This window comes from Pinus tabuliformis, chromosome 8, assembly GCF_031772625.1.
Source record: "Pinus tabuliformis cultivar Carrire ecotype Pingquan chromosome 8, CPIR1, whole genome shotgun sequence".
Classification (NCBI taxonomy): Eukaryota; Viridiplantae; Streptophyta; class Pinopsida; order Pinales; family Pinaceae; genus Pinus; species Pinus tabuliformis.
The window spans coordinates 295,540,873-295,562,105 of NC_142294.1; the positions used below are offsets into that span (position 1 = coordinate 295,540,873).

General features: G+C 35.4%; 1 protein-coding gene across 1 annotated transcript; it reads left to right on the forward strand.

The window, feature by feature from the left end:
- The first annotated feature begins 569 nt into the window (after nt 1-569).
- Nucleotides 570-14,270, forward strand: LOC149235285 (homeobox-leucine zipper protein PROTODERMAL FACTOR 2-like). The gene is made up of 6 exons (XM_089461343.1): nt 570-976; nt 1,548-1,988; nt 2,116-2,217; nt 2,551-2,754; nt 2,856-3,018; nt 13,925-14,270. The coding sequence occupies exons 1-6, from the start codon at nt 821-823 to the stop codon at nt 13,960-13,962; spliced, it is 1,104 nt and encodes a 367-aa protein (XP_089317469.1). The 5' UTR covers nt 570-820; the 3' UTR covers nt 13,963-14,270.
- The last annotated feature ends 6,963 nt before the right edge of the window (nt 14,271-21,233 follow it).

Consider the following 21,233-nt stretch of genomic DNA (forward strand, 5'->3'; position numbering starts at 1 on the left):
CTTTTGTAATATCATTCCTCACCTTGTTGTTCGGATCTTCGGAATTTTTTTTATAGCTCCCACTTGCACTTAGATGCTCCATCATTTTATTTGTGGTAATTTTCGCTATTCATGATGACTACGGAGTTTACTTTGTCAACCCTCAATATCATTATTTATTTGTTCTTTTGAGTTCACTGAGAGTAGTCACTTCATTTTTATTATCCCTACAACGACCATGGATATACTCGTTCGATTTATGCTTTACTCACTATTAAACAACAGTTTGACAAAAAATTAAACAGTGAAAATTATAAAACTAAAAACATTTATTTTTTAATATTTTTTTTTTTTTTTTTTTTTTAAACTATGATTGGTTGATTTAAGTTGGCTCTTATTTCGCAATGATGTCTATGTACTATGGAATGCTGTGAAACCGTAATAAGATGAGACGTCGATTTAATTACGCCGTAAGGCGTTCCCCTCTGAAATCAACTTTGCTCTCTGCCTACGTGTCATTACTTTGCACCCTCAGATGATATGTTAGACGATTGAGCCATCTTGAGTCGTCGGATTATGTTGAGGTCGCTGCAGCACCTTAACTGCCTGAGCAGCGCATCGGCTTCGTCTCCTTGGGTACTGTATCGACGGCGGGCAGAAGAACACCTTAACGGCCTGAGCAGCGCATCGGCTTCGTCTCCTTGGGTACTGTATCGACGGCGGGGAGAAGATGCTCTGTACGAGTATATGCCCCGGGGGCTGCTGAGTCTGCATCTGTTTGAATGGGCGGCGGCCGGGCTGAGGCCGCTAGAATGGAAACAGAGGCTTAGCATTGCCCTCGATGTTGCCCGATGAAAGACTTCTAATGGAAAATCGTTTAATTAAAGAAGCAATGACGAACTGTAGCTGTTGCCATTGTGGAGGACTTGCGATGCTCACGGAGATGTCTTTGGAAGACCAAGAACTGCGGTTGGAGAACATCAGATTAAAACATGAGGTTTGCTTCCACTGCCATTTAAACATAGTTTAGCTTTAACTCTGAGAAATTAATATTGAAGGGAATTTTCCAAATGAAATCGGTGCATTTCATGTTCGAAACGGTTTCATACATTTATTAAAACTAAGCAAACTCTTATTTTTTGTTTCAGGGTATTGGTTTGAAGTTAAGCTAGGATTTTTAAACTTATATTTGTCATTTAGTTCTTCCTTTCAGTAGTAATTATTTGTTTTTCTTTCTACTGAAATGAAATTAATCCTGCTAATGCACGAATTGGTAAGCAGAAAACTCAGAGATTGTGGAAAACTGCCTTCTCCCAACTGGTTTTGGAATGATTTTTCTTGTCGGAAGTGGGCTATATGTTTATGACCGTTTTTAACGATTTGTAATTACTAACTATATGATTGAAAGACCGTGGTGTTGATTTTTGGTTTGTAAGTGGCCCAATTTGACATTCATGGAAGCGTTCTATCAAACATTAAATTCTTAAAATAATTATACTGTGTTGGTGGGTTATAGAATATTATTTTCTGACAGAAATAATCGTATGTTTCTTTTCCCGATTGTGCAGTTGCAGAGAGTTGCTGCGATTGTAGAAAATCTGCCTGGAGCATCACTTTCCCCTGTACACGATACTTCTCTGAGCCTGGCAACTGGTAGTGCTGGTGTCATCAATCGTGTAAATCCTGCTTTCAATTCCCTGGACGGGCTTTCCACTGTCGATGTTGCAGGCCGACACGGATCAAGTCCAAGTGGGATCGACAAATCATCCGCAAAAGAACTTGCCGTGGCATCCATGAATGAACTCATCAGAATGGCTGGAATGCAACAACCTTTCTGGATCAAAATTCCTCACGATGGGATAAAGGAAACGCTCAACCATGATGAATATTTTCGCCAATTCCCGACGGCCAATGGTCCGAAACCGCTGGGATACCGAACTGAGGGAAGCAGAGGTGTTGCCACCGTGCTTATGAATAGCATGGATCTGGTGGAGATACTTATGAATTCGGTATGTAAGCAAACAACCACTGATTGTACCACCACCATTTCATCTTCTTGCCTACTTGATCGATTTCTAACTACTGCTACTCTATACACGGTTGAACTAACTAACTGAACTTTCGTATACAATTCAGAACCGTTATTCGGAAATGTTCGCATCAATTGTTTCCAGAGCCACGACCTTGGAGGTCTTATGCGATGGTGTAGGGGATACCATGAACGGCAAACTCCAACTGGTATGTTAATCTTTTATTCAGATCTGAGTATTGTTACAGAGGGAAGTGAAATGCTCTAAAATACCTAATCAGATTAGGCCTCATTATTTAATTCAAGGATATTAGATTAAAAACATTTTAACTTTGAATTGGAAAATCAAGTATTTTCTCATTATTTAAGTCCAGGATTTTAGATTAAAAACGCTTTAGCTTTGAATTAGAAATTTAAATATTTTTACTTTTCTAAAGCTTAGTAATGGTCTCTAGAATAGTTTATTTGTGAAGCGAATTATACATATTTCTTTATCGATGCAGAAGGTAGAATCTCATTAGATATACTGAATGTCATAACAGATGTATATGGAGCTCCATGCTCTCTCACCGCTTGGTCCGCTTAGAGAATTGTATTTCTTAAGGTTCTGCCAGCAGCTTGGTGCAGGAGTATGGACCGTCGTAGATGTTTCTGCAGACAGTTTAGTGGAGAACTCAATTCCGGTGAATTGCAAGAGGCAGCCATCGGGATTAATAATTCAAGACCTCCCTGGCAATTGTTCAAATGTAATTGCTCATAACAATTATTCCATGTTATCGAATTAATATCCATGGTTCCTTGCCTACAGGTTTTCATTGCTGACTGACTCATTAACTGTTTATAACAGGTTACCTGGGTAGAGCACATCGATTATGACCATAGAGGTGTGGACTCCGTGTATCATTCTGTGGTCAGCTCCGGATTGGCGTTTGGATCTCAGCGTTGGCTCTCAGCACTGCAGCACCAATGCCAACGTCTAGCTCTCATGGAAGTAAATGCAGATACGACTGGTAAACCTTGTTACCTATCAACCTTATATTCCATTACTATGAATCTATTTTCATCCAAAAATATTTACGCCGTAAGGCGTTCCCCTCTGAAATCAACTTTGCTCTCTGCCTACGTGTCATTACTTTAAGGGTTGCCCTTTTGCATTTTACATATTTGCACTAAACGTGAATATTTTACATATTTTCACAAATGAGCTTCATTCACAGAGATCTGAAGCCCTCTAATATCCTTCTGGGCGACGACATGAGGGCCAAGGTCTCGGATTTCGAGTTGGTCAAGCTGGCCCCTGATGGAAAGTTTTCTGTTGAAACCAGGCTGGCCGGCACTTTTGGTTATCTGGCCCCTGAATACGCAAGTACTCATGGAATCACTCCATTTCATTCCATTGCCCTCGATGTCGCACGCGGAGTTGACTACCTGCACAGCCTTGCACAGAGGAGCTTCATTCACAGAGATCTGAAGCCCTCTAATATCCTTCTGGGCGACGACATGAGGGCTAGGAAACCCTTCGGAAGGATGGTTTCCCACATTCGTGGATGGTATATTTAACCTTTAGACATGCTAGACCCATTGGCATTGGCATAGGCAATAGACTAGTGCACCTTACCTCACCTCTAAGGGGATTCAGATTTCTCAAGTGAGATTCAGAGTTAGATTCAAACTTGACACCTAGTGGTATGGAGCTCATGAACCGTAACCCCAACTCTCATGGTTGCAATAGAACTGACAACTTGATTAAGAGACGTGTTTCTTATACCATCCTTATATGAATCTGCATTATTGAAGTGAAGTTAAACAGCCTTATGAATCTACATTATTGAAGTAAAGTACATAGCTTGAATAAATAGGAACAATGTTTTGTACCATACTTGTCCTCATTCCTGCCCTTTGTATATCTATGTGAGAGAAAAAGAATCCCAACTTCGCATGATCACAGTAAAGCCCACAACCTGAATAAAAGACATGTTTCTTATACCGTTCTTTCATAAATCTGCATTATTGCAGTAAAGCCCACAACTTGAAAAAAATGCATATTTCTTGTACCATCCGTGCCCTCATTCCTTTTTATTTTATTGTTGGATCTGTAAGTAAAAAGGAACCCCAACTCCACATTACTGCAGTAAAGCCCACAACTTGAATAAAAGACCTGCTTCTTGTACCATTCGTCCTTAATTCTCTCTTGTTTTTTGATGCATGGTGAGTTGTAAACCTCAACTTTGCATTATTGCAGTAAATCCCACAGCCTGAATAACTTAATAAGACACCTGTTTCTTGTACCATTTATGTCTTCATTTCTCTCATTTTTAGATTTATGAAACCCAACTCCACATGATCTCGGTAGGGTTCACAAACTGAATAAGAGACTGTTTCTTACACCACCATTGTCATTTAACATGTGGTCATGGTCATCAAACTCAACTAAATAATACACAAGATCAAGGCTTTATGCCTCCAGGGTTTGAATGTGGGTCATTATTGTGGGTCATTATTGTGGCTACGAGGGTTGCTTCTTATTGGTTTAGTTCTTGAGATGCACTGACCCACCTTGTAGTGTAAGGGTTGCCCTTTTGCATTTTACATATTTGCACTAAACGTGAATAGTTTGAATGTATCTGTCTATTTTTCTACTTTGAATATCCAATCAGATAATGATATGAATACTTGAAAATTGTGGAAGACTATCTTCTGCGTTTGGTCTGTTTATTGTGTGTCCTTTGACTGTATTTGGAATTTGTGAACGAATATATTGTGCATTGGCTCCAACGAGTAGAGCTTTGACGAAATAATGTCACTGATGTTCATTAATTTCAGTTTGTATATTCAAATTTCAGACAACTTACATGCCACATAGTTTCAATTTCAAGATTTTCCTTCTTTCGAATCTCGTTTCATTGAAGATGTTTGTTTGTTATTTTATATTATATTGAACAAAAATAAATGCTAATTTTTTTTAATGGTTAAAAAATCAAGGCCAGTATGTATTTATATTAATTTATTTTCACGACTTTTTTTGGTATTTTTTCTGAATAGAAAGTGGTTTTTTTTTCCTTTATCAATCTATGCACAGATTTCTCCCACCTGGAACAGTGTACAGAGTTATCCCACCCTAAACTGCAATAACATATGTGTGTAGCTATTTGAAAATTAGCAATGGAATTAAGAATTCTGGCAAATTCATGGAATTTGATTTAGAAATATAAAAATTTATTAGAAATATTTAAAAATGGTATTAGAGAGTTGATTTTTATCTACTATTACACAAATCTGCACCCTCTAGCACAAAATCCTTACAAGGTACTGAGCTTAAGTGTAACATGGAAGAGTTGTCATTATCACCTAGAGATATACTTCCTTTCTGTTAAGTTTAGCCGAACTGAACTTCTATACGTATGCAAAATGTGAAATGTATATGGTTTATAACATATCATCCGTGAACAAAAGATTTATCAGGCCAGAAACTGGTTTTGGTGTGCAAGTCCCTGGCTAATGTCATAGTATCCTTCCTCACTTTGTTACTAACATTGTAAACGGTTTCAGTGCCATGCCACATGGGCGATCTTTGGTTTGTGGCTGTTTTCTATGTGATATTTCAGGTGATCTTACTGCAGTGGCATAACTGGATGTCCCTATTTTTGGATTATTGTGTGTATCTTAACATTGCTGTTGGGATTATTTCTCTGAAGAATTTTCAACTTCAAAAGAAGTCAAAATGGCACAAGTATTTTTTGTTTTGGGAATTCTCCAACATTTGTACCTCACTCTGCTGCAGTGGGATTATATTAGAATATCTGAAAACAAATATCTAAACATTTTAATACTCACAATAAATTCCATTGTAGACCTTGATGTTCTCCCTGTGTTTTATACATTATCCTATGTTAAAATGTCTATTAAGTATCTAATAGAGATGCGAGGAAGGAATTACCGAGAGAAGTTGCAAGTGGGTTAATGTAATGGTTAGAAATTCACAAATTGCCTGTGGAGCTCCCAAGTCACCATCACATCATGGTTGCTGAAGGAGCACATAGTTACATTTGAGCATTTTTCTTTACTGACTCAGACTCAAAATCAGACATATTAGAGCACGGTTCTTACAATTCCTCTACTAATTACAGCAACCATCGCTTTGGCAGTGGACTGCCTGCCCCCCCTCCTGCTTATCAGTCTTCTTTTATACATTAGGTAGGTACGGTGCTTATCTTACCGTGGTCAAGCAAGTTGTGAAATGTATATGATTTATAACATATCATCCATGAACAAAAGATTTATCGGGCCAGAAACTGGTTTTGGGTTTTGGTGTGCAAGTCCCTGGCTAATGTCATAGTCTCAATAGTCACTGTTAGACACGTCAACATTCACACTGGCTTTGACACCTTCAAACCTTACTATACTTCAATTCGTTCTATTATTATAATAAAGTATTATTGTTTGTACTATTCAATTTTTCCTGGTAAAAATAGTACTGGAGTACATTCCATACATTGCAATTTCATACTGACCTCCCATCATGGCGCTGTCCTTTCAACCTAAATATGGAGGAGATTAAGCCCTTTCATTGCTTCCACCGACAGTGTGTGAAACCATCTAATTTCGACCTAACTCAACATAAATCTCAGGGCCATATCTGCACTTCACGTGTATTGCTTGTACTACCAGATTTCGGTTCCTTTCTCCTTCTCTATCAATCTCATTTCAATAAATTATAAATTACAGACATTCATTGACGCAGTTTCAGAAAGGGTTTCCCCTGCATATTGGGCTCACATGAATAAATGAGACAGAGCAGGCTCGACTGGGGTGACCTTGCAACACATTCACAGGACTAATGGAGAGATCAAGAGTTTAGAGTAATGTGGATGTGTTCCCAGGTCGCCCCAATCGAAACCTCCTCTGCTACTGCTGCTTTAATGGTGTCCTCCGCTTCTCTTCACTTCTTATCTCACAGCCAATATACTCAAAGGTAAGGACAGATACTATAACTGCAAGCAAGAAAGAAACAAAATCTGCAACAAGCAACAATTTTTAAGAGTCTCTTTCGTTTGTTTGTGATTCGTGCAGTCTCCCCTCTCTTTGATAGCAGTGCTTTGTTTTCAGGTGAGCAAATGTTATTTATAGGGGCAACCATGGGCATTTTTATATATATCGGGAATCTGGCAGATAACAACAAGGTTAATGGTTTGAACTTGCTCTTATTTTTAGGATTGCAAGATATTTTTAGATTCTAATAGTTTTTAAATGTGATTTTTTGGAAAGTTTTCTTATTAAATTTGTCTAAAATATGCTAGGGATTCATTGAAATCACAAGCTTTCTAGGTGAACTCTTCACAAAGAAAGTGCCCCAGAGATTTTTGAGGGTGCTGAATCTATATATGCAATTAAAAAACCAGTTTAAACAACACAAATCAAGATTTGGCCACAAATTTTTTCACTAGGAAACTCCAAAAAATTTCATTTAAAGACATTGGCTCTACCTATCTGTTATGTAGAATCTGCATTTAATAGCGACCTTGGCCCTCATTTCTAAAAATATTCTTGTTTCTTTGATTGAGAAAATTGTATGTCACAACTGGCATAATTCAAGTGCAGTAAGTTGTTTGTTACTGAATCCTTCTATGCTATCAAAATCTACAAATACAATTACAGCCAAATTATTTGTTTACTTACTGAGTCCATCAGTGCCAATCAGGCTCTACAATTCCAATCCATTTAATCATAAATTTCAACAAAAATTGGTCCACCATGTATGTGGATCAATCATTAGTCAGTAACCCTACTCCTCAGGAGCCAACGTGCTTTCAAGGGTTGCAGTTTAATGCACATGCTACATAGGAGATAGGTGCTGCCACGGTGTTCAGCCATGGGATGTTCAGCTCACAACTTACTTTCTCTGCCAACGGGCCATGCTGCCTTGTAATGGTACATTGATGCTTGAAGGCCTCATTCAATCAAATATGCAGGGAAATATGGAAGGAGGAGTGGCAGCAATCTGACTATCTGAGTTCGAGTCCTAAAATTGAAAAAATCTCGAAATTACAGAGTAAAGTTTCTTATTCCTTTGAATAGTGATAGTAACTTTCTTGGAACTTTCTCAATAGTCACTGTAAGGGAGGAGGAATATAATTGCTTTTCACGCAAGTTCCTGGGTTGATGTGATAGCCTCCTTTCACAAAATTCCTTTGTGCAGTCCCATCATTGCTTTGAGTGGTCTCAAACATTTCCAAAAACCATTTTATACAATTGGTTTATAAAGGCTTTGCCTTTACAAAAATCTAGCAAACCTTCTTAGGCCTTTCGTCCCTCCACCATAGTCTGATCTGAGGTTCAGGTCTCTTTTAGGGCTTGACCCTTTTCGGACTGCAAGTTGGCCTCACCTAAGTCACTTTGGTATTGTCTTCTTCTGATGGTTTGGCTTTCATGTTTGCAGAGTTTTACTTGGGAGCGTGAGCAATTATGTTGTGTCCAATGCATCCTGCCCAGTGACAGTAGTTAAAGGGACATATAAACCATAAAGGAATGGATGGATTCAGGTTTTATTGACATATAAACCAACCATAATGGAATGGATTTAGGGTATATTATTATTGCTGATGCTTTTATTCAATTGGAGTAGCATGGGTGGATTCAGGGTTTATTGTTCTTGCTGATGCTTTATTCAATTGTAGTATTGTTATTGTTTAGGAACCAAAATACCTTTCTGTAGCTGATTGCTTTTTACTATAAAGGAAATTTGAGTTTCATCAACATTGACTTCATTAGAGCTGTTCTGATACTCAGCAATGGATGTGTGGTAGGTTATATTCCTTTCTGATGATTGGTTTGGTTTATTATTTCACATTTCCTCCATGTTATATTTGTCCTTTCCCATTGAAATATTTAACAAATCCCCATATCTATATTCTTCTTTAGTTCTTGTTGAATAGGGTCATTGTGAGTTTCTTCTATCTTTATTTTTGCAGTTAACGTGGACAAATTTTTTTGACCTTCTGGCAGGTGTTGGACACAAACATCGGTTCTAGTGGCATCTGGAATGCCATAAACTTCCTGACAATTTTCACGTGTTCTCACACTAATAGGAAGTAAACCATATAGAATTTAGGTCATTCTATCAAGAAACGTTATTCTGTCAGCAAACCTTCTAAAATCCTGGTTATTCTGTTAAGAAACGTTAGGTGTTTATCAGGAGAAATAAAATGCCAGATATAAACTTGAATGTGTCTTATTTTTTATATTTCATCAAACAAACATCAATTCATTTGAATTTGTAATACCTGAAGAGGGGCTAAAAGGTTAAAGGGATGCAGACCTCAATGAGATTTGAGACAGAAGCTGGACTTTTCTTCATGACCATAGCCAGACTAACAAATTATGTATGTTTTATATAGGCAACTGTTGTAACTAAGGTTTACTGGGGTGATCCAAGGGAAAAAATCTATGATGCAATTGAATATATTAAGGTGGACTGCTTAGTCATGGGCAGCAGAGGCCTCAGACTCATCAAAAGGTATTCTCTCTCTGTGTGATCACCTAAGTCACTTTGGTATCGTCTTCTTCTGATGGTTTGGCTTTCATGTCTGCAGAGTTTTACTTGGGAGTGTGAGCAATTATGTTGTGTCCAATGCATCTTGCCCAGTGACAGTAGTCAAAGGGACATATAAACCATAAAGGAATGGATGGATTCAGGGTTTATTGACATATAAACCAACCATAATGGAATGGATTTAGGGTTTATTGTTATTGTTGATGTTTTTATTCAATTGGAGTAGCATGGGTGGATTCAGGGTTTATTGTTCTTGCTGATGCTTTATTCAATTGTAGTATTGTTATTGTTTATTTATTCAGTTGTAATAATGTGGAGGTTTTACTGATTGTTCACTGTGCTATAGCTCTGGTTTCACTGCTAAAGGTAGCCTAGTATGGTAGTATGTATGGTTGGCTGGGTTGTGATCATGGTGTATCATGCCTTCTAATATCTATGAGAATTTTGATGTTATTTGCTTTATGTGAACTAACTTCAGAAGATGGAGGAACCAAAATACCTTTTTGTAGCTGATTGCTTTTTACTATAAAGGAAATTTGAGTTTCATCAACATTGACTTCATTAGAGCTGTTCTGATACTCAGCAACGAATATGTGGCAGGTTATATTCCTTTATGATGATTGGTTGGTTTATTATTTTACATTTCCTCCATGTTATATGTGTCCTTTCCCATTGAAATATTTAACAAATCCCCATATCTATATTATTCTTTAGTTCTTGTTGAATAGGGTCATCGTGAGTTTCTTCTATCTTTATTTTTGCAGTTAACGCGGACAAATTTTTTTGACCTTCTGGCAGGTGTTGGACACAAACATCAGTTCTAGTGGCATCTGGAATGCCATAAACTTCCTGACAATTTTCACGTGTTCTCACATTAATAGGAAGTAAACCATATAGAATTTAGGTCATTCTGTCAAGAAACGTTATTCTGTCAGCAAACCTTCTAAAATCCTGGTTATTCTGTTAAGAAACGTTAGGTGTTTATCAGGAGAAATAAAATGCCAGATATAAACTTGAATGTGTCTTATTTTTATATTTCATCAAACTAACATCAATTCATTTGAATTTGTCATACCTGAAGAGGGGCTAAAAGGTTAAAGGGATGCAGACCTCAATGAGATTTGAGACAGAAGCTGGACTTTTCTTCATGACAATAGCCAGACTAACAAATTATGTATGTTTTATATAGGCAACTGTTGTAACTAAGGTTTACTGGGGTGATCCAAGGGAAAAAATCTGTGATGCAATTGAAGATCTTAAGGTGGACTGCTTAGTCATGGGCAGCAGAGGCCTCGTACTCATCAAAAGGTATTCTCTCTCTGTGTGATCACCTAAGTCACTTTGGTATCGTCTTCTTCTGATGGTTTGGCTTTCATTTTCTGCAGAGTTTTACTTGGGAGCGTGAGCAATTATGTTGTGTCCAATGCATCTTGCCCAATGACAGTAGTCAAAGGGACATATAAACCATAAAGGAATGGATGGATTCAGGGTTTATTGACATATAAACCAACCATAATGGAATGGATTTAGGGTTTATTGTTATTGCTGATGCTTTTATTCAATTGGAGTAGCATGGGTGGATTCAGGGTTTATTGTTCTTGTTGATGCTTTATTCAATTGTAGTATTGTTATTGTTTATTTATTCAGTTGGAATAATGTGGAGGTTTTACTGATTGTTCACTGTGCTATAGCTCTGGTTTAACTGCTAAAGGTAGCCTGGTATGGCAGTATGTATAGTTGGCTGGGTTGTGATCATGGTGTATCATGCCTTCTAATATCTATGAGAATTTTGATGTTATTTGCTTTATGTCCAGTGAAGCAGTTGTGAATGTTTTATTTAAATTTTCATACTTTGGAATGTTTTATTTATGAATTAAAATTTTATGTGGATTATGAAAGGATTCATGACTGACTTGATAAAAGGTCAAAAATGAAATTTGATTCAGATGGTATTTGGTATTTGGTTTTACTTATGCCCAGGGGGAGATGTACTCCAGTCAATATATCAAAAAGGGAATAATGGAAATATATAATATATATATGGTTTATAAAATTAAAATTTATATTTTATTTAAAAGAATTTTACTTATGAAGAAAAGTTTTGGAGATTTAAATTGTTAAATAAATAATTTAAATAAATTAAATTTAATGATTTTATTATGAATTTCTCTGAGTGGACTTAATGGTTAATGGTTAAGAGTATGTATTTCTTCTCAAAAGGTCACGTGTTCAAAACCAGAGGGGCAGAGTGAGCATGTATGTTTTGGTAGACTTAGCAGTCAAATCGTTGCGCCTGGTTCTAGAATTGATGTTTTGGTAGACTTAGACTTAGCAGTAAAATTGTTGCGCCCAGTTCTAGAATCAATGTTTTGGTAGACTTAGCATGGTAGACTTAGTAGTTAAATTGCTGCACCCGGTTCTAGGATCGGACTTAGCAGTCAAATCGCTGTGCCCGGTTCTAGAATCGGGAACGACCCCTTGTTCTGTGGCCAAATTTGAAAGAGTAATAAGTTGGTTCAATTCCTAGTTCTAGAATCGGGAACGACCACTTGTCTTGTGGCCAAATTTGAAAGAGTACTAAGTTGGTTTAATTCCCGGTCAAGTGATATATTAAACTTGATAAAAATGTAAGGAGTTGTCTTTAGCGCGACTTTTTGGACTTTCCGGTGCTGGAATCTGGTGGAAAAATTTGAGGTGAAATCTTGATTTGTGTTATTTAAGCTAGTTTTTTCACTGTATATATGAATTCAGTACGCTGGAAAACCCCTTGGGAACTTCGATTGCACAGGATTACCATCAAACTTGTGATTTCAATTCCAAAATATAATCTAACTAAACTATATATATTGAAATTATGTAATTGAAAAAACTTATGAAATTAGAATCAGTGACAACCACTTGTCCTGTGGCCAAGTTTTAAAGAGTACTAGGTTGAGAAGAGCCCGTTTGTCGTTTTCATTGTTGAATTTACTATGGCACCATAGCCCACATTTGGATTAGAATAAATATGTTGGCACCGTTTGTCCGTCCTATTTCATGTTCATCAATATACTGGGGAATGGAGTAATAAATGTGACCCATAAATGTGTTTTTGGGGATATAATTTCTTTTATTTTATTTTTAGCCCTTTGTCATCTTTGCTTTTTATCAATGAATTTCTTTGTAACATGCTAAGAGGATAAGGCCAAAAAAAACATCACTTCAATATTTTTTTATTAAAAATATTGAAATATCACATTTGGTTATAGATGATAATGTGTATATTTTATTTTTAGAATGCTAAGATAGAGCATGAGCGTCATTTTATATTATTAAAAATATTGAAATGTCACATTTGGTTATAAATGATAATGTGTATATTTTATTTTTAGAAAGCTAAGATAGAGCATGAGGGTCATTTTATATTTTTGAGTTCTTAATGGTGTACTATATACTCAATGATAATGTGTATATGTAATTTAAAGTGAATTTCTAAATGATTATTATTGATTATATTGTAGTGTATTAGTTTAAAATTTAAAAATAAAATAGGTGTAGAAGTTTATTTTATATAATCAATGATAACTGATATATTTAATTTAGAGTGAATTTCTAAATGATTATTATTGATTATATGGTATTGTATTAATTTAAAATAAAATAAATGTAGGAATTTAATTTTTTTAATATTTTTGTTAAAATATTATATTTTGTTGGAAGTATTGATATATATTTTAATTTAAAAATGAGTTGTGAAAAGATTATTATTTATTATATTGTGTTTTTTTTTAATTAAATAAAAATTTTATTAATTATAATAGAGTTTATATTTTTTTTAATGAAATAAGTTTAAAATACTACATAAAAGAATATTTGTAGTTATTAACTTTATTAAAATAAAATAGATAATTAAATAATTTTAAAAAATTTAAATATAAAAACATAAAATAAAAGAGGTTTATTATAATATATATTGGGAAAGATGTACATCATAAAAAATAATAAAAAGGTATAACTTTATTTTGATGAAAAGAGTTGAAGTTATTTGGTATATTTTTCCATTAATCATTTATTAATAGAGAACGATTTTCATCATTGCATTTTTAAAGAACATATCATTAGCTTAGTGTTAATGCATTTAAAAGATCGTATTACAATTCTGTGAAATTTCCTTTATGTTTTCCCCTTCTTTGTTTTGGTTTCAATTTCCAGTTTTTAAAGTTGAAATGAGCTCTAGCCTACAATGCTATGTATTCATAAACACGTTTATTTACAATAAGACCTTTATCTTTGACAAAGCTTTTTCTAAATTAATAGATTGCTAACATTTGTTATCTATAATTTTCACAACAAAATCTGTGAGCATTCAAGTTGTCTGTAAATTTCAGATATCAGCGAGAAGAAGCAAGAATTGAAGCTTTGGTAAATCTTAAGACTTCCAAAGCTGAAGCTGCAACCAAAAATCTGAAGGTATAGGGAGTGTGCCTATAAATATTGGTACACATTTAAGAATATTTCCATAATTCTGGTTGTTTACAACATTTAGAAAAAGTGAATAGAGATGTTGATATTTAGGTCATTGACGTAATTCACACACTACATGGATAAATCTGAAGGTATAGGGAGTGTGCCTATAAATATTGGTACACATTTAAGAATATTTCCATAATTCTGGTTGTTTACAACATTTAGAAAAAGTGAATAGAGATGTTGATATTTAGGTCATTGACGTAATTCACACACTACATGGATAATGGATTTCCGCACTTTATGCCTTACGGCGTTTCCTTTGCAACATTTGGTGCAAATGCTAGTATACCAGCCAAATGAATATTTCAAGGGCCCTACTAGTCTTCATTTGGTGACTTGAACAGATTTGGCATCCTCAACCGGCACATGTGTCTAGTACTCCCTTCCCGGCAGCAGCCTCCGCAAAGAGCCGACGCATTTTAAACAACTTTTAACTAAGTTTCTTCTCCAGCACCCATTTTCTACTTACAATTTTATTTTCTAGTTACTACACCGCAATGTGAAACAAATTGCTGCAAATAATTTTTGTACTCTATACATGAGACAATGTAAATAAGATAAAAGAAACAAAATATGTTAAAGAGCAATATTAGAAAAATTTCAGCATAATGATGGCTCGGACCAAATTTAGTCGGTACCAAATGGAATATGCAAGGACCAACAAAGGCGGAGGTGGTATTCCTTCATTATGATCTGTGACAAATGATTATACACCAGTCCTTTAAGGATTGAGAACTAGAGTTTTGATTTCTCGGCTACCCGAGATATCATAAGGCATTCATACCATGGATTGAATTTAATATATTTTCATATCATAACAGAACTACTCAGTTCTTCTCGTATATGCATGAGTGATTGATATTCTGAGGCTTTAATATTCAGTTTTAAAGCAGAATGCAACGAGCATAGTCCTATAGGACATCATTTTGGGTCCGGAGAAGAAGGTATACGTTTTGCAAGTTTTAGCACAATTGATAGTCTATAACATTCATGCCCAAGATCATGATAAAGTCTGGGGTTTTCATGTGGAAAAACAATAAAACTCCAGATAGTGTCTATGGTTTTGGTTGTATTTTAGTGGCAAAACCATTAACCAGATGCAATATTGCATTTAATATTAACTTGCAGCAGTGCAGCTTAGATCACTTTGTTCTTTGCAGGTGGTGCGGTAGAGTTGAATATTCTGACTCGTGATGGAAACAAAATTGAAAGGTTTTCACTTCGGTTCTAACCAATTACAGCTAGCAGCTCAAAGACGTACTGAAAGGTGGCAACGGTTATGGCAACCCTTACGTCGATTGCAGGTTCTCTGATCCTGCATACGTGGCTATTCGGGCCCACCGTTTCCGTCAACGTTTGAATAGACAGACGTCGGTGTTGTTACCATAATTATTTACTGCCGGAAAACTTTTACAGCGGATAACTTATTTTGTACCACGTTTAATATTTATCATTTGTCCTGCGCTCTCCTGGCTCCATTTAATGCAGAGTTAGAGATATGGAATTTGGAGTATCTGTGGGTCGTGTGGGGACACACAAATCCAAGTCGGAGCAATTTTATTTGGAGAGTGTCCCACCAATAATTTAAGAGAGTGGAAACCCTATTACTGTGTAAAAATATGGTTTAAGTTTCTATGAAATAAGAATCTCATTGTGAGCTATATGAAACTGCCGAAAAATAACCAAAATACACTAAAATTTTATATATATATATAATCTGTTTTTTTCCCATCTAATTTATTAATAGTAGGAAGGAAAGTCATGTAAATTAAAAAACAATTTTGATATATAGAGACAAACGCAAATCAGTGTAGATTAAAATAGTTTTAAGCTCGTGAGTATGAAATAAATATGTGATTAAGGTGTCAATCCAGGGTTTAAAATTCACCACAGATGACAAGGTATCAACTCACCAACAATTTGTGGATGACACTATGCTCCAGGGCATTCCCATGGTCAAGGAAGCCAAAGTTTTTAAACAAATCCTGAATGACTTTTCCATGACGACTGGTACAGAGAGAAGCCTGGACAAATCTTTTTTTTTTTTTTTTAACCCCTGAGTAGGGAGGTGTGGGAGCTAGTTGTTAACAAACTTCAGGATAGAATAAGGAAGTGGACATGCAGATCTTTGAATTTAGCAGGGCAGCTTGTGCTCACAAAAGTTGTCCTACAGGCAATACCTATCTTCATGATGTCACCTCTTCCTGCCCCTAAGGGAGCTCTGCAGAAGATCAGGGTCATGCAAAGAGATTTTCTTTGGGTAAAAGGGGAGGAGAAAAAGAAATGGGAATTGGTAGCTTGGGATAAGCTTTGTAAACCTAAAACCCATGGAGATTTGGGGCTTGATGACCCCGAAACCCTTAGCAGAGTCTCAGGTGCAATACTCTGGTGGAGATGGCTAAAGGAATCAACATCTCCTTGGGAAAAGGTTTGGAAACAAAAATATACACAAAATTGGCAGGAGAGGGATCATATTCGAATGTCAAGGCTTATCAAGGGCTCCCACATTTGGAATCTTACTTGGGAAAATAGAAGCATTATCTAGAAGCATAGTTTCTGGGAGATCCGAGATGGGAGCTTGGAAAGCTTTTGGGAGGATAACTGGCAGCAAGAACCAAACCTGTTTAGGGAAGAACTAACCGATCTCAAGAATGACACTGACAACAAAGGTTTATATCTGGTTAAGGATTTCTGGGATCAGGATAGGAGCAATGACAAATGGAGAACTTGGAATGATCTAAGCTACATGGAAGAGAGCCCTTTGAAAGCTGAGACAAACTCTCTGGCTATGGATTTGGAACAGAGAAATATTTTGGTTTCAAATTCGTTCGATCAACTAAGATGGGGAAAGAACGTAGAAGGTAACTTTAGCCTCCAAGAAGCCAAGTAGATATACACAGGGTGTGCTTATCAGTACCTAAATGAGGCCTGGAAGAACCTTTGGCAGGACTCGCGTTAGGTGAAAATAAAGATCTTCATATGGTTGGTTCAAGAAAAGTAAATTCTAACTTGGGATAATCTTCTAAAGAAAGGTTTTGTCGGCCCATCCAAATGCTATCTGTGTGGTACACAGGAGGAGACGATGGAACACCTACTCAACCTTTGCCCTTTCACCTCTACCCTGTGGGATTGGGTGGCCTCAGTTTTCAGACAAACTGACAGGGATGGCCTCAACATTGCTAACACTCTGAGTATGTGGAGAAGAAACTTCTCGAGCAATGAGCTCATAAACAACGCTTGGACTCTGGTTCCAGGCTTCCTAATCTGGAATGTCTGGAAAGAAAGAAATGGCAGGATTTTCAAAAGCAAAACTGAATCAACCCAAAATATTATTGCATAGATTTTAAGACAACTCAAAGAAACTGTTGGTGCCATGTTAGGGGGACCTACTAAGGCACCGACTCGGGCCCAAGACAATAGTATAATGCTGCGATTGGGTCTCCAGTCGCTTGTTCCCCAGAGCACACACAAGGATGTTAGACAGATAAATGTTGGTAAAGTTTTTTGGCAACCTCCACCACATGGTTTCTTGAAAATCAACATAGATGGAGCCTCTAAAGGTAACCCAGGGATGGCTAGATTTGGCAGAGTTATCAGAGATGAGTAGGGGTGTATAAAGGACATCTTTCATAGTCATTTGGGCATAGCCACAAACAACATGGCAGAGCTCATGGCCTTAGAACAGTGCCTGGAAATACTGATTGAGGCAAATTTTCATAATGCCATTATTGAAGCTGACTAAGAATTGGTTATTAAAGCGGCCAAGCAGCGCTACAACGGAAAAGCACTTGGAAAAGTTTCCACACAGTGGCGACTTTTGCAGGTATTTCAACGCATACATTCCCACCTACAAACCCTGAGACCAGCCAGACTCGTACATGTGCGTAGAAAAGAAAATATGCTAGCTGATCACTTGGCGAATGAAGGAGTGGTATGCAAAGACAATTACAAAAGATATGAGTGGGATTCAACACCCTTGGGAAAATTGCGGGAGGATTGTCAAAGACAGGCGGACAAAGACATGGAAGAACTCCACACCACTAGGACTAAACACGAAGGAAGACCGGAGGAAACTAGAGAAAGTGGAATTGTAAGCCTTTCGTAGGCAGAGAGAGAAGAAAATGGTGTGAAAAAGAGATAGGAGAAAAGCTCTAGATAAACAACAGGCACCTTTGTTGGGCATTGACCGTGGATCACAACTGCCTACGCAATCAAATGGCTATCGGGTGGAAAAGTAAGCAGATGATAACCGCCTTTTCGGACCCGATGCTTTAGAGATTGGTGGTTTATATTCCTTTTCGGGTTCGATTAGAAAATTAAAGGACGTGCAACTTTCCACTCCGATATCATGTAGAATCGTTAGATCTTTAGGGGCTAGATCGTATGGGTATCGGACTCAAAAAGTGCTCGTAACTTTAGTGTCAAGCTGGACCCGAACTTTGATTAAACTTTGGATCTCTCTCATTTTTTCGAGTCTGTGTTCCGGTTAATAGGGATGCTTGTTATCTTTCTGATAGTTTTTATGACCATCAAATTTCACAAAATCCTGGATGAGTTTTTGTAAGCCTCCCATTGAGGGTTTCGAGTCCTCTGTGTTTGTTATTGCCGGTTAACTATAAAAAACTTGTATTAGCCTGTTCTGGTCTTTATTATGTAAGGCTTTGTAAATTATGTAATCTATCTTGCGGTTAATAGAAGGTTCCACTCTTATTTGACCAAAAAACAAAGAATATGTGATTAAGGTGAGTAAAATTCATGTTATATATATATATATATATAAAATTGATTTGATATTTTTTTATATTAATATAAATTAAAATAATTAATTGTTATTAAATATAGAAAAATGAATATCCATTTTAATATTTAAACTTTAAATTTTTTAATTATAATTTTTTAATAATATATAATTATTTATTTTTTATAATTATTTTTACTAAAACTATTACTTTTTTAAAAAATTTATAATTTAATAAATTTTACTTTATAAAAATTATTTTGGATTTTAAATATTTTCATTATAACTATTCACTTATTTAAAAAAATATGAAAAATTGTTTTAAAAAATTATAAATACTACATAATTATTTCTAGTTTTAATTTTTTGAAACTTTTGGATTTAAAATTTCCTTTAATTTGTTGTAAATTAATAATAACTATTATTAAATTAATAATCTAGAGATAAATTAAAAGTAATATGAAATCTTAAAAAATAATAGATTAATTATACTGGTTTTGAATTATTATATATAAAAATAAAAATAAAAATGTATGGTATTATTATAATAATATTAAGAGGAGTGAAATGATCATTTAGATGTATAATGATGACGACTATGATGATTAATGTCCACTAAGGCTTATATGGTCTATCAGACCTTAAGAAGGTAATAGATTAAATAGGATTCTTTAACATTTTAGTTATATTCTCAAAAAGAAGTGAGTGAAAGGTTCCCAAATCACCATATTCTTGATGAGTTAAAATGTTAAGAAGGTTGTCAAAGGACAATAGCTCTAGTTGTAGATAACGGGTTTAGTTCACCCTCCACCCGGGTTCTATTCTTTGAAGACATGTTAGACTGTGTCTAATGTTTGACTAGTAATTCCTATAAGCTTGAATGTTTGACTAGTAATTCCTATAACTTTGAAGGGGATTGAATGTGAGTATAAGGTGGACAAACTAATAGAAAGTTTTTTAATATGATTATAAGATGGACCATATAAGAGAAAGTTAAATTGAGTATAAGATAGAAAAATTAAGAGAAAGTGATTTAATGTCAGAAGAAGATTCACTCCTCCTAGGTTTGGTGGCAAACTCTTTCATGTGAGTATATGATGGACAATCTAAGAGAAAGTGGTTTTTATTTTCAACCCTTCTAGGATTGGTGACAAACTCCTTTGATGGAGTATAAGATGGATAATATAAGAGAAAGTGGCTTTTATTTTCAACCCTTTTAGGATTGGTGACAAACTCTTTCATCCCAAGGTGGTTTTTCAACCCTCCCACCTTGTTTTGAGAATTCACCAATGGCTAGTTTCATTATGAAGCTCATGAGAATTAGTTCTAATCTGGGAAATGTTCATTTTCATCTTAAGACTAGTCAAGATAGAGAGATAATTTGGTTTTCCTGATTGGGGTTGATCACCTCCTTATAATATTGCACTTTCCTTTTTCCCTCCAACTCTTTTTTTTCCCACAATTTCTATTTAAATTTGGAAGCAATACTATTTTTAATATTATCTGAATGCGGCAAGATGATCTCCTCTTAATTCCCTAGGGCTCTAGCCAAGACCGGGCATCCTTATGGCACCCTCACTTCAATAGAAGGTGGAGGTTTTGGATAAAGTTAGAAGCAATTTTAGGAAACCTTATGACACCCTCACTTCAATAGAAGACGGAGGTTTTGGATAAAGTTAGAAGCAATTTTATGAAACCTCTTTACATCCATATCGTATAACGCCTCTTTATACATATCAAGAGGGATCAAATCTCTTTTCACTCTAAAAGAGGTTTACATATTAAGAGATTTGATCCTTCTGAGTGCTTGGCCGATCCAGAGTTAAGATGGATCTAGGCTGATTTAATTTCCCCCTTTAAATAGGATATATTCTACATTAATATTATGGATTCTCAATACCACAGATCAATACCATGGGCCATTTTTATTTTTATTATTTTATTTTCACCGAGTTAAAATGCTTACATTACATTAATCTTTTTATTTAATTTTATTTTATTTTATGTGATTTGACTTAGTCAAAATGTTAAATAGGATATTAACTTAAAACATCTCTATGGATGTTTACATTACATTAATATTTTTATTTAATTTTATTTATTTATTTTTATGTGATTTGACTTAGTCAAAATGTTAAATAATACATTACCTTAAGATATCTCTACCATAGTGGGTTGAGAGCACCTCTCGGTTCAATAAAATTAAAATAAAATCTTTTAATTTTGAAATGAGTTATGGTTTTTGGGCAAGTGGTATTGATAAGCCATGGTATTGTAACAAAGCCTATTTACAAGTTAATAATATTCATGGTTAAGAATCTTGTTATATTGTAAATATTAAATTTTTTTGAGTTTAATAATTAAATTTTAATATAGTTACGAATCATTATTTTAATTTATATGGTAAAATGGATGTTAATTTATAAGTA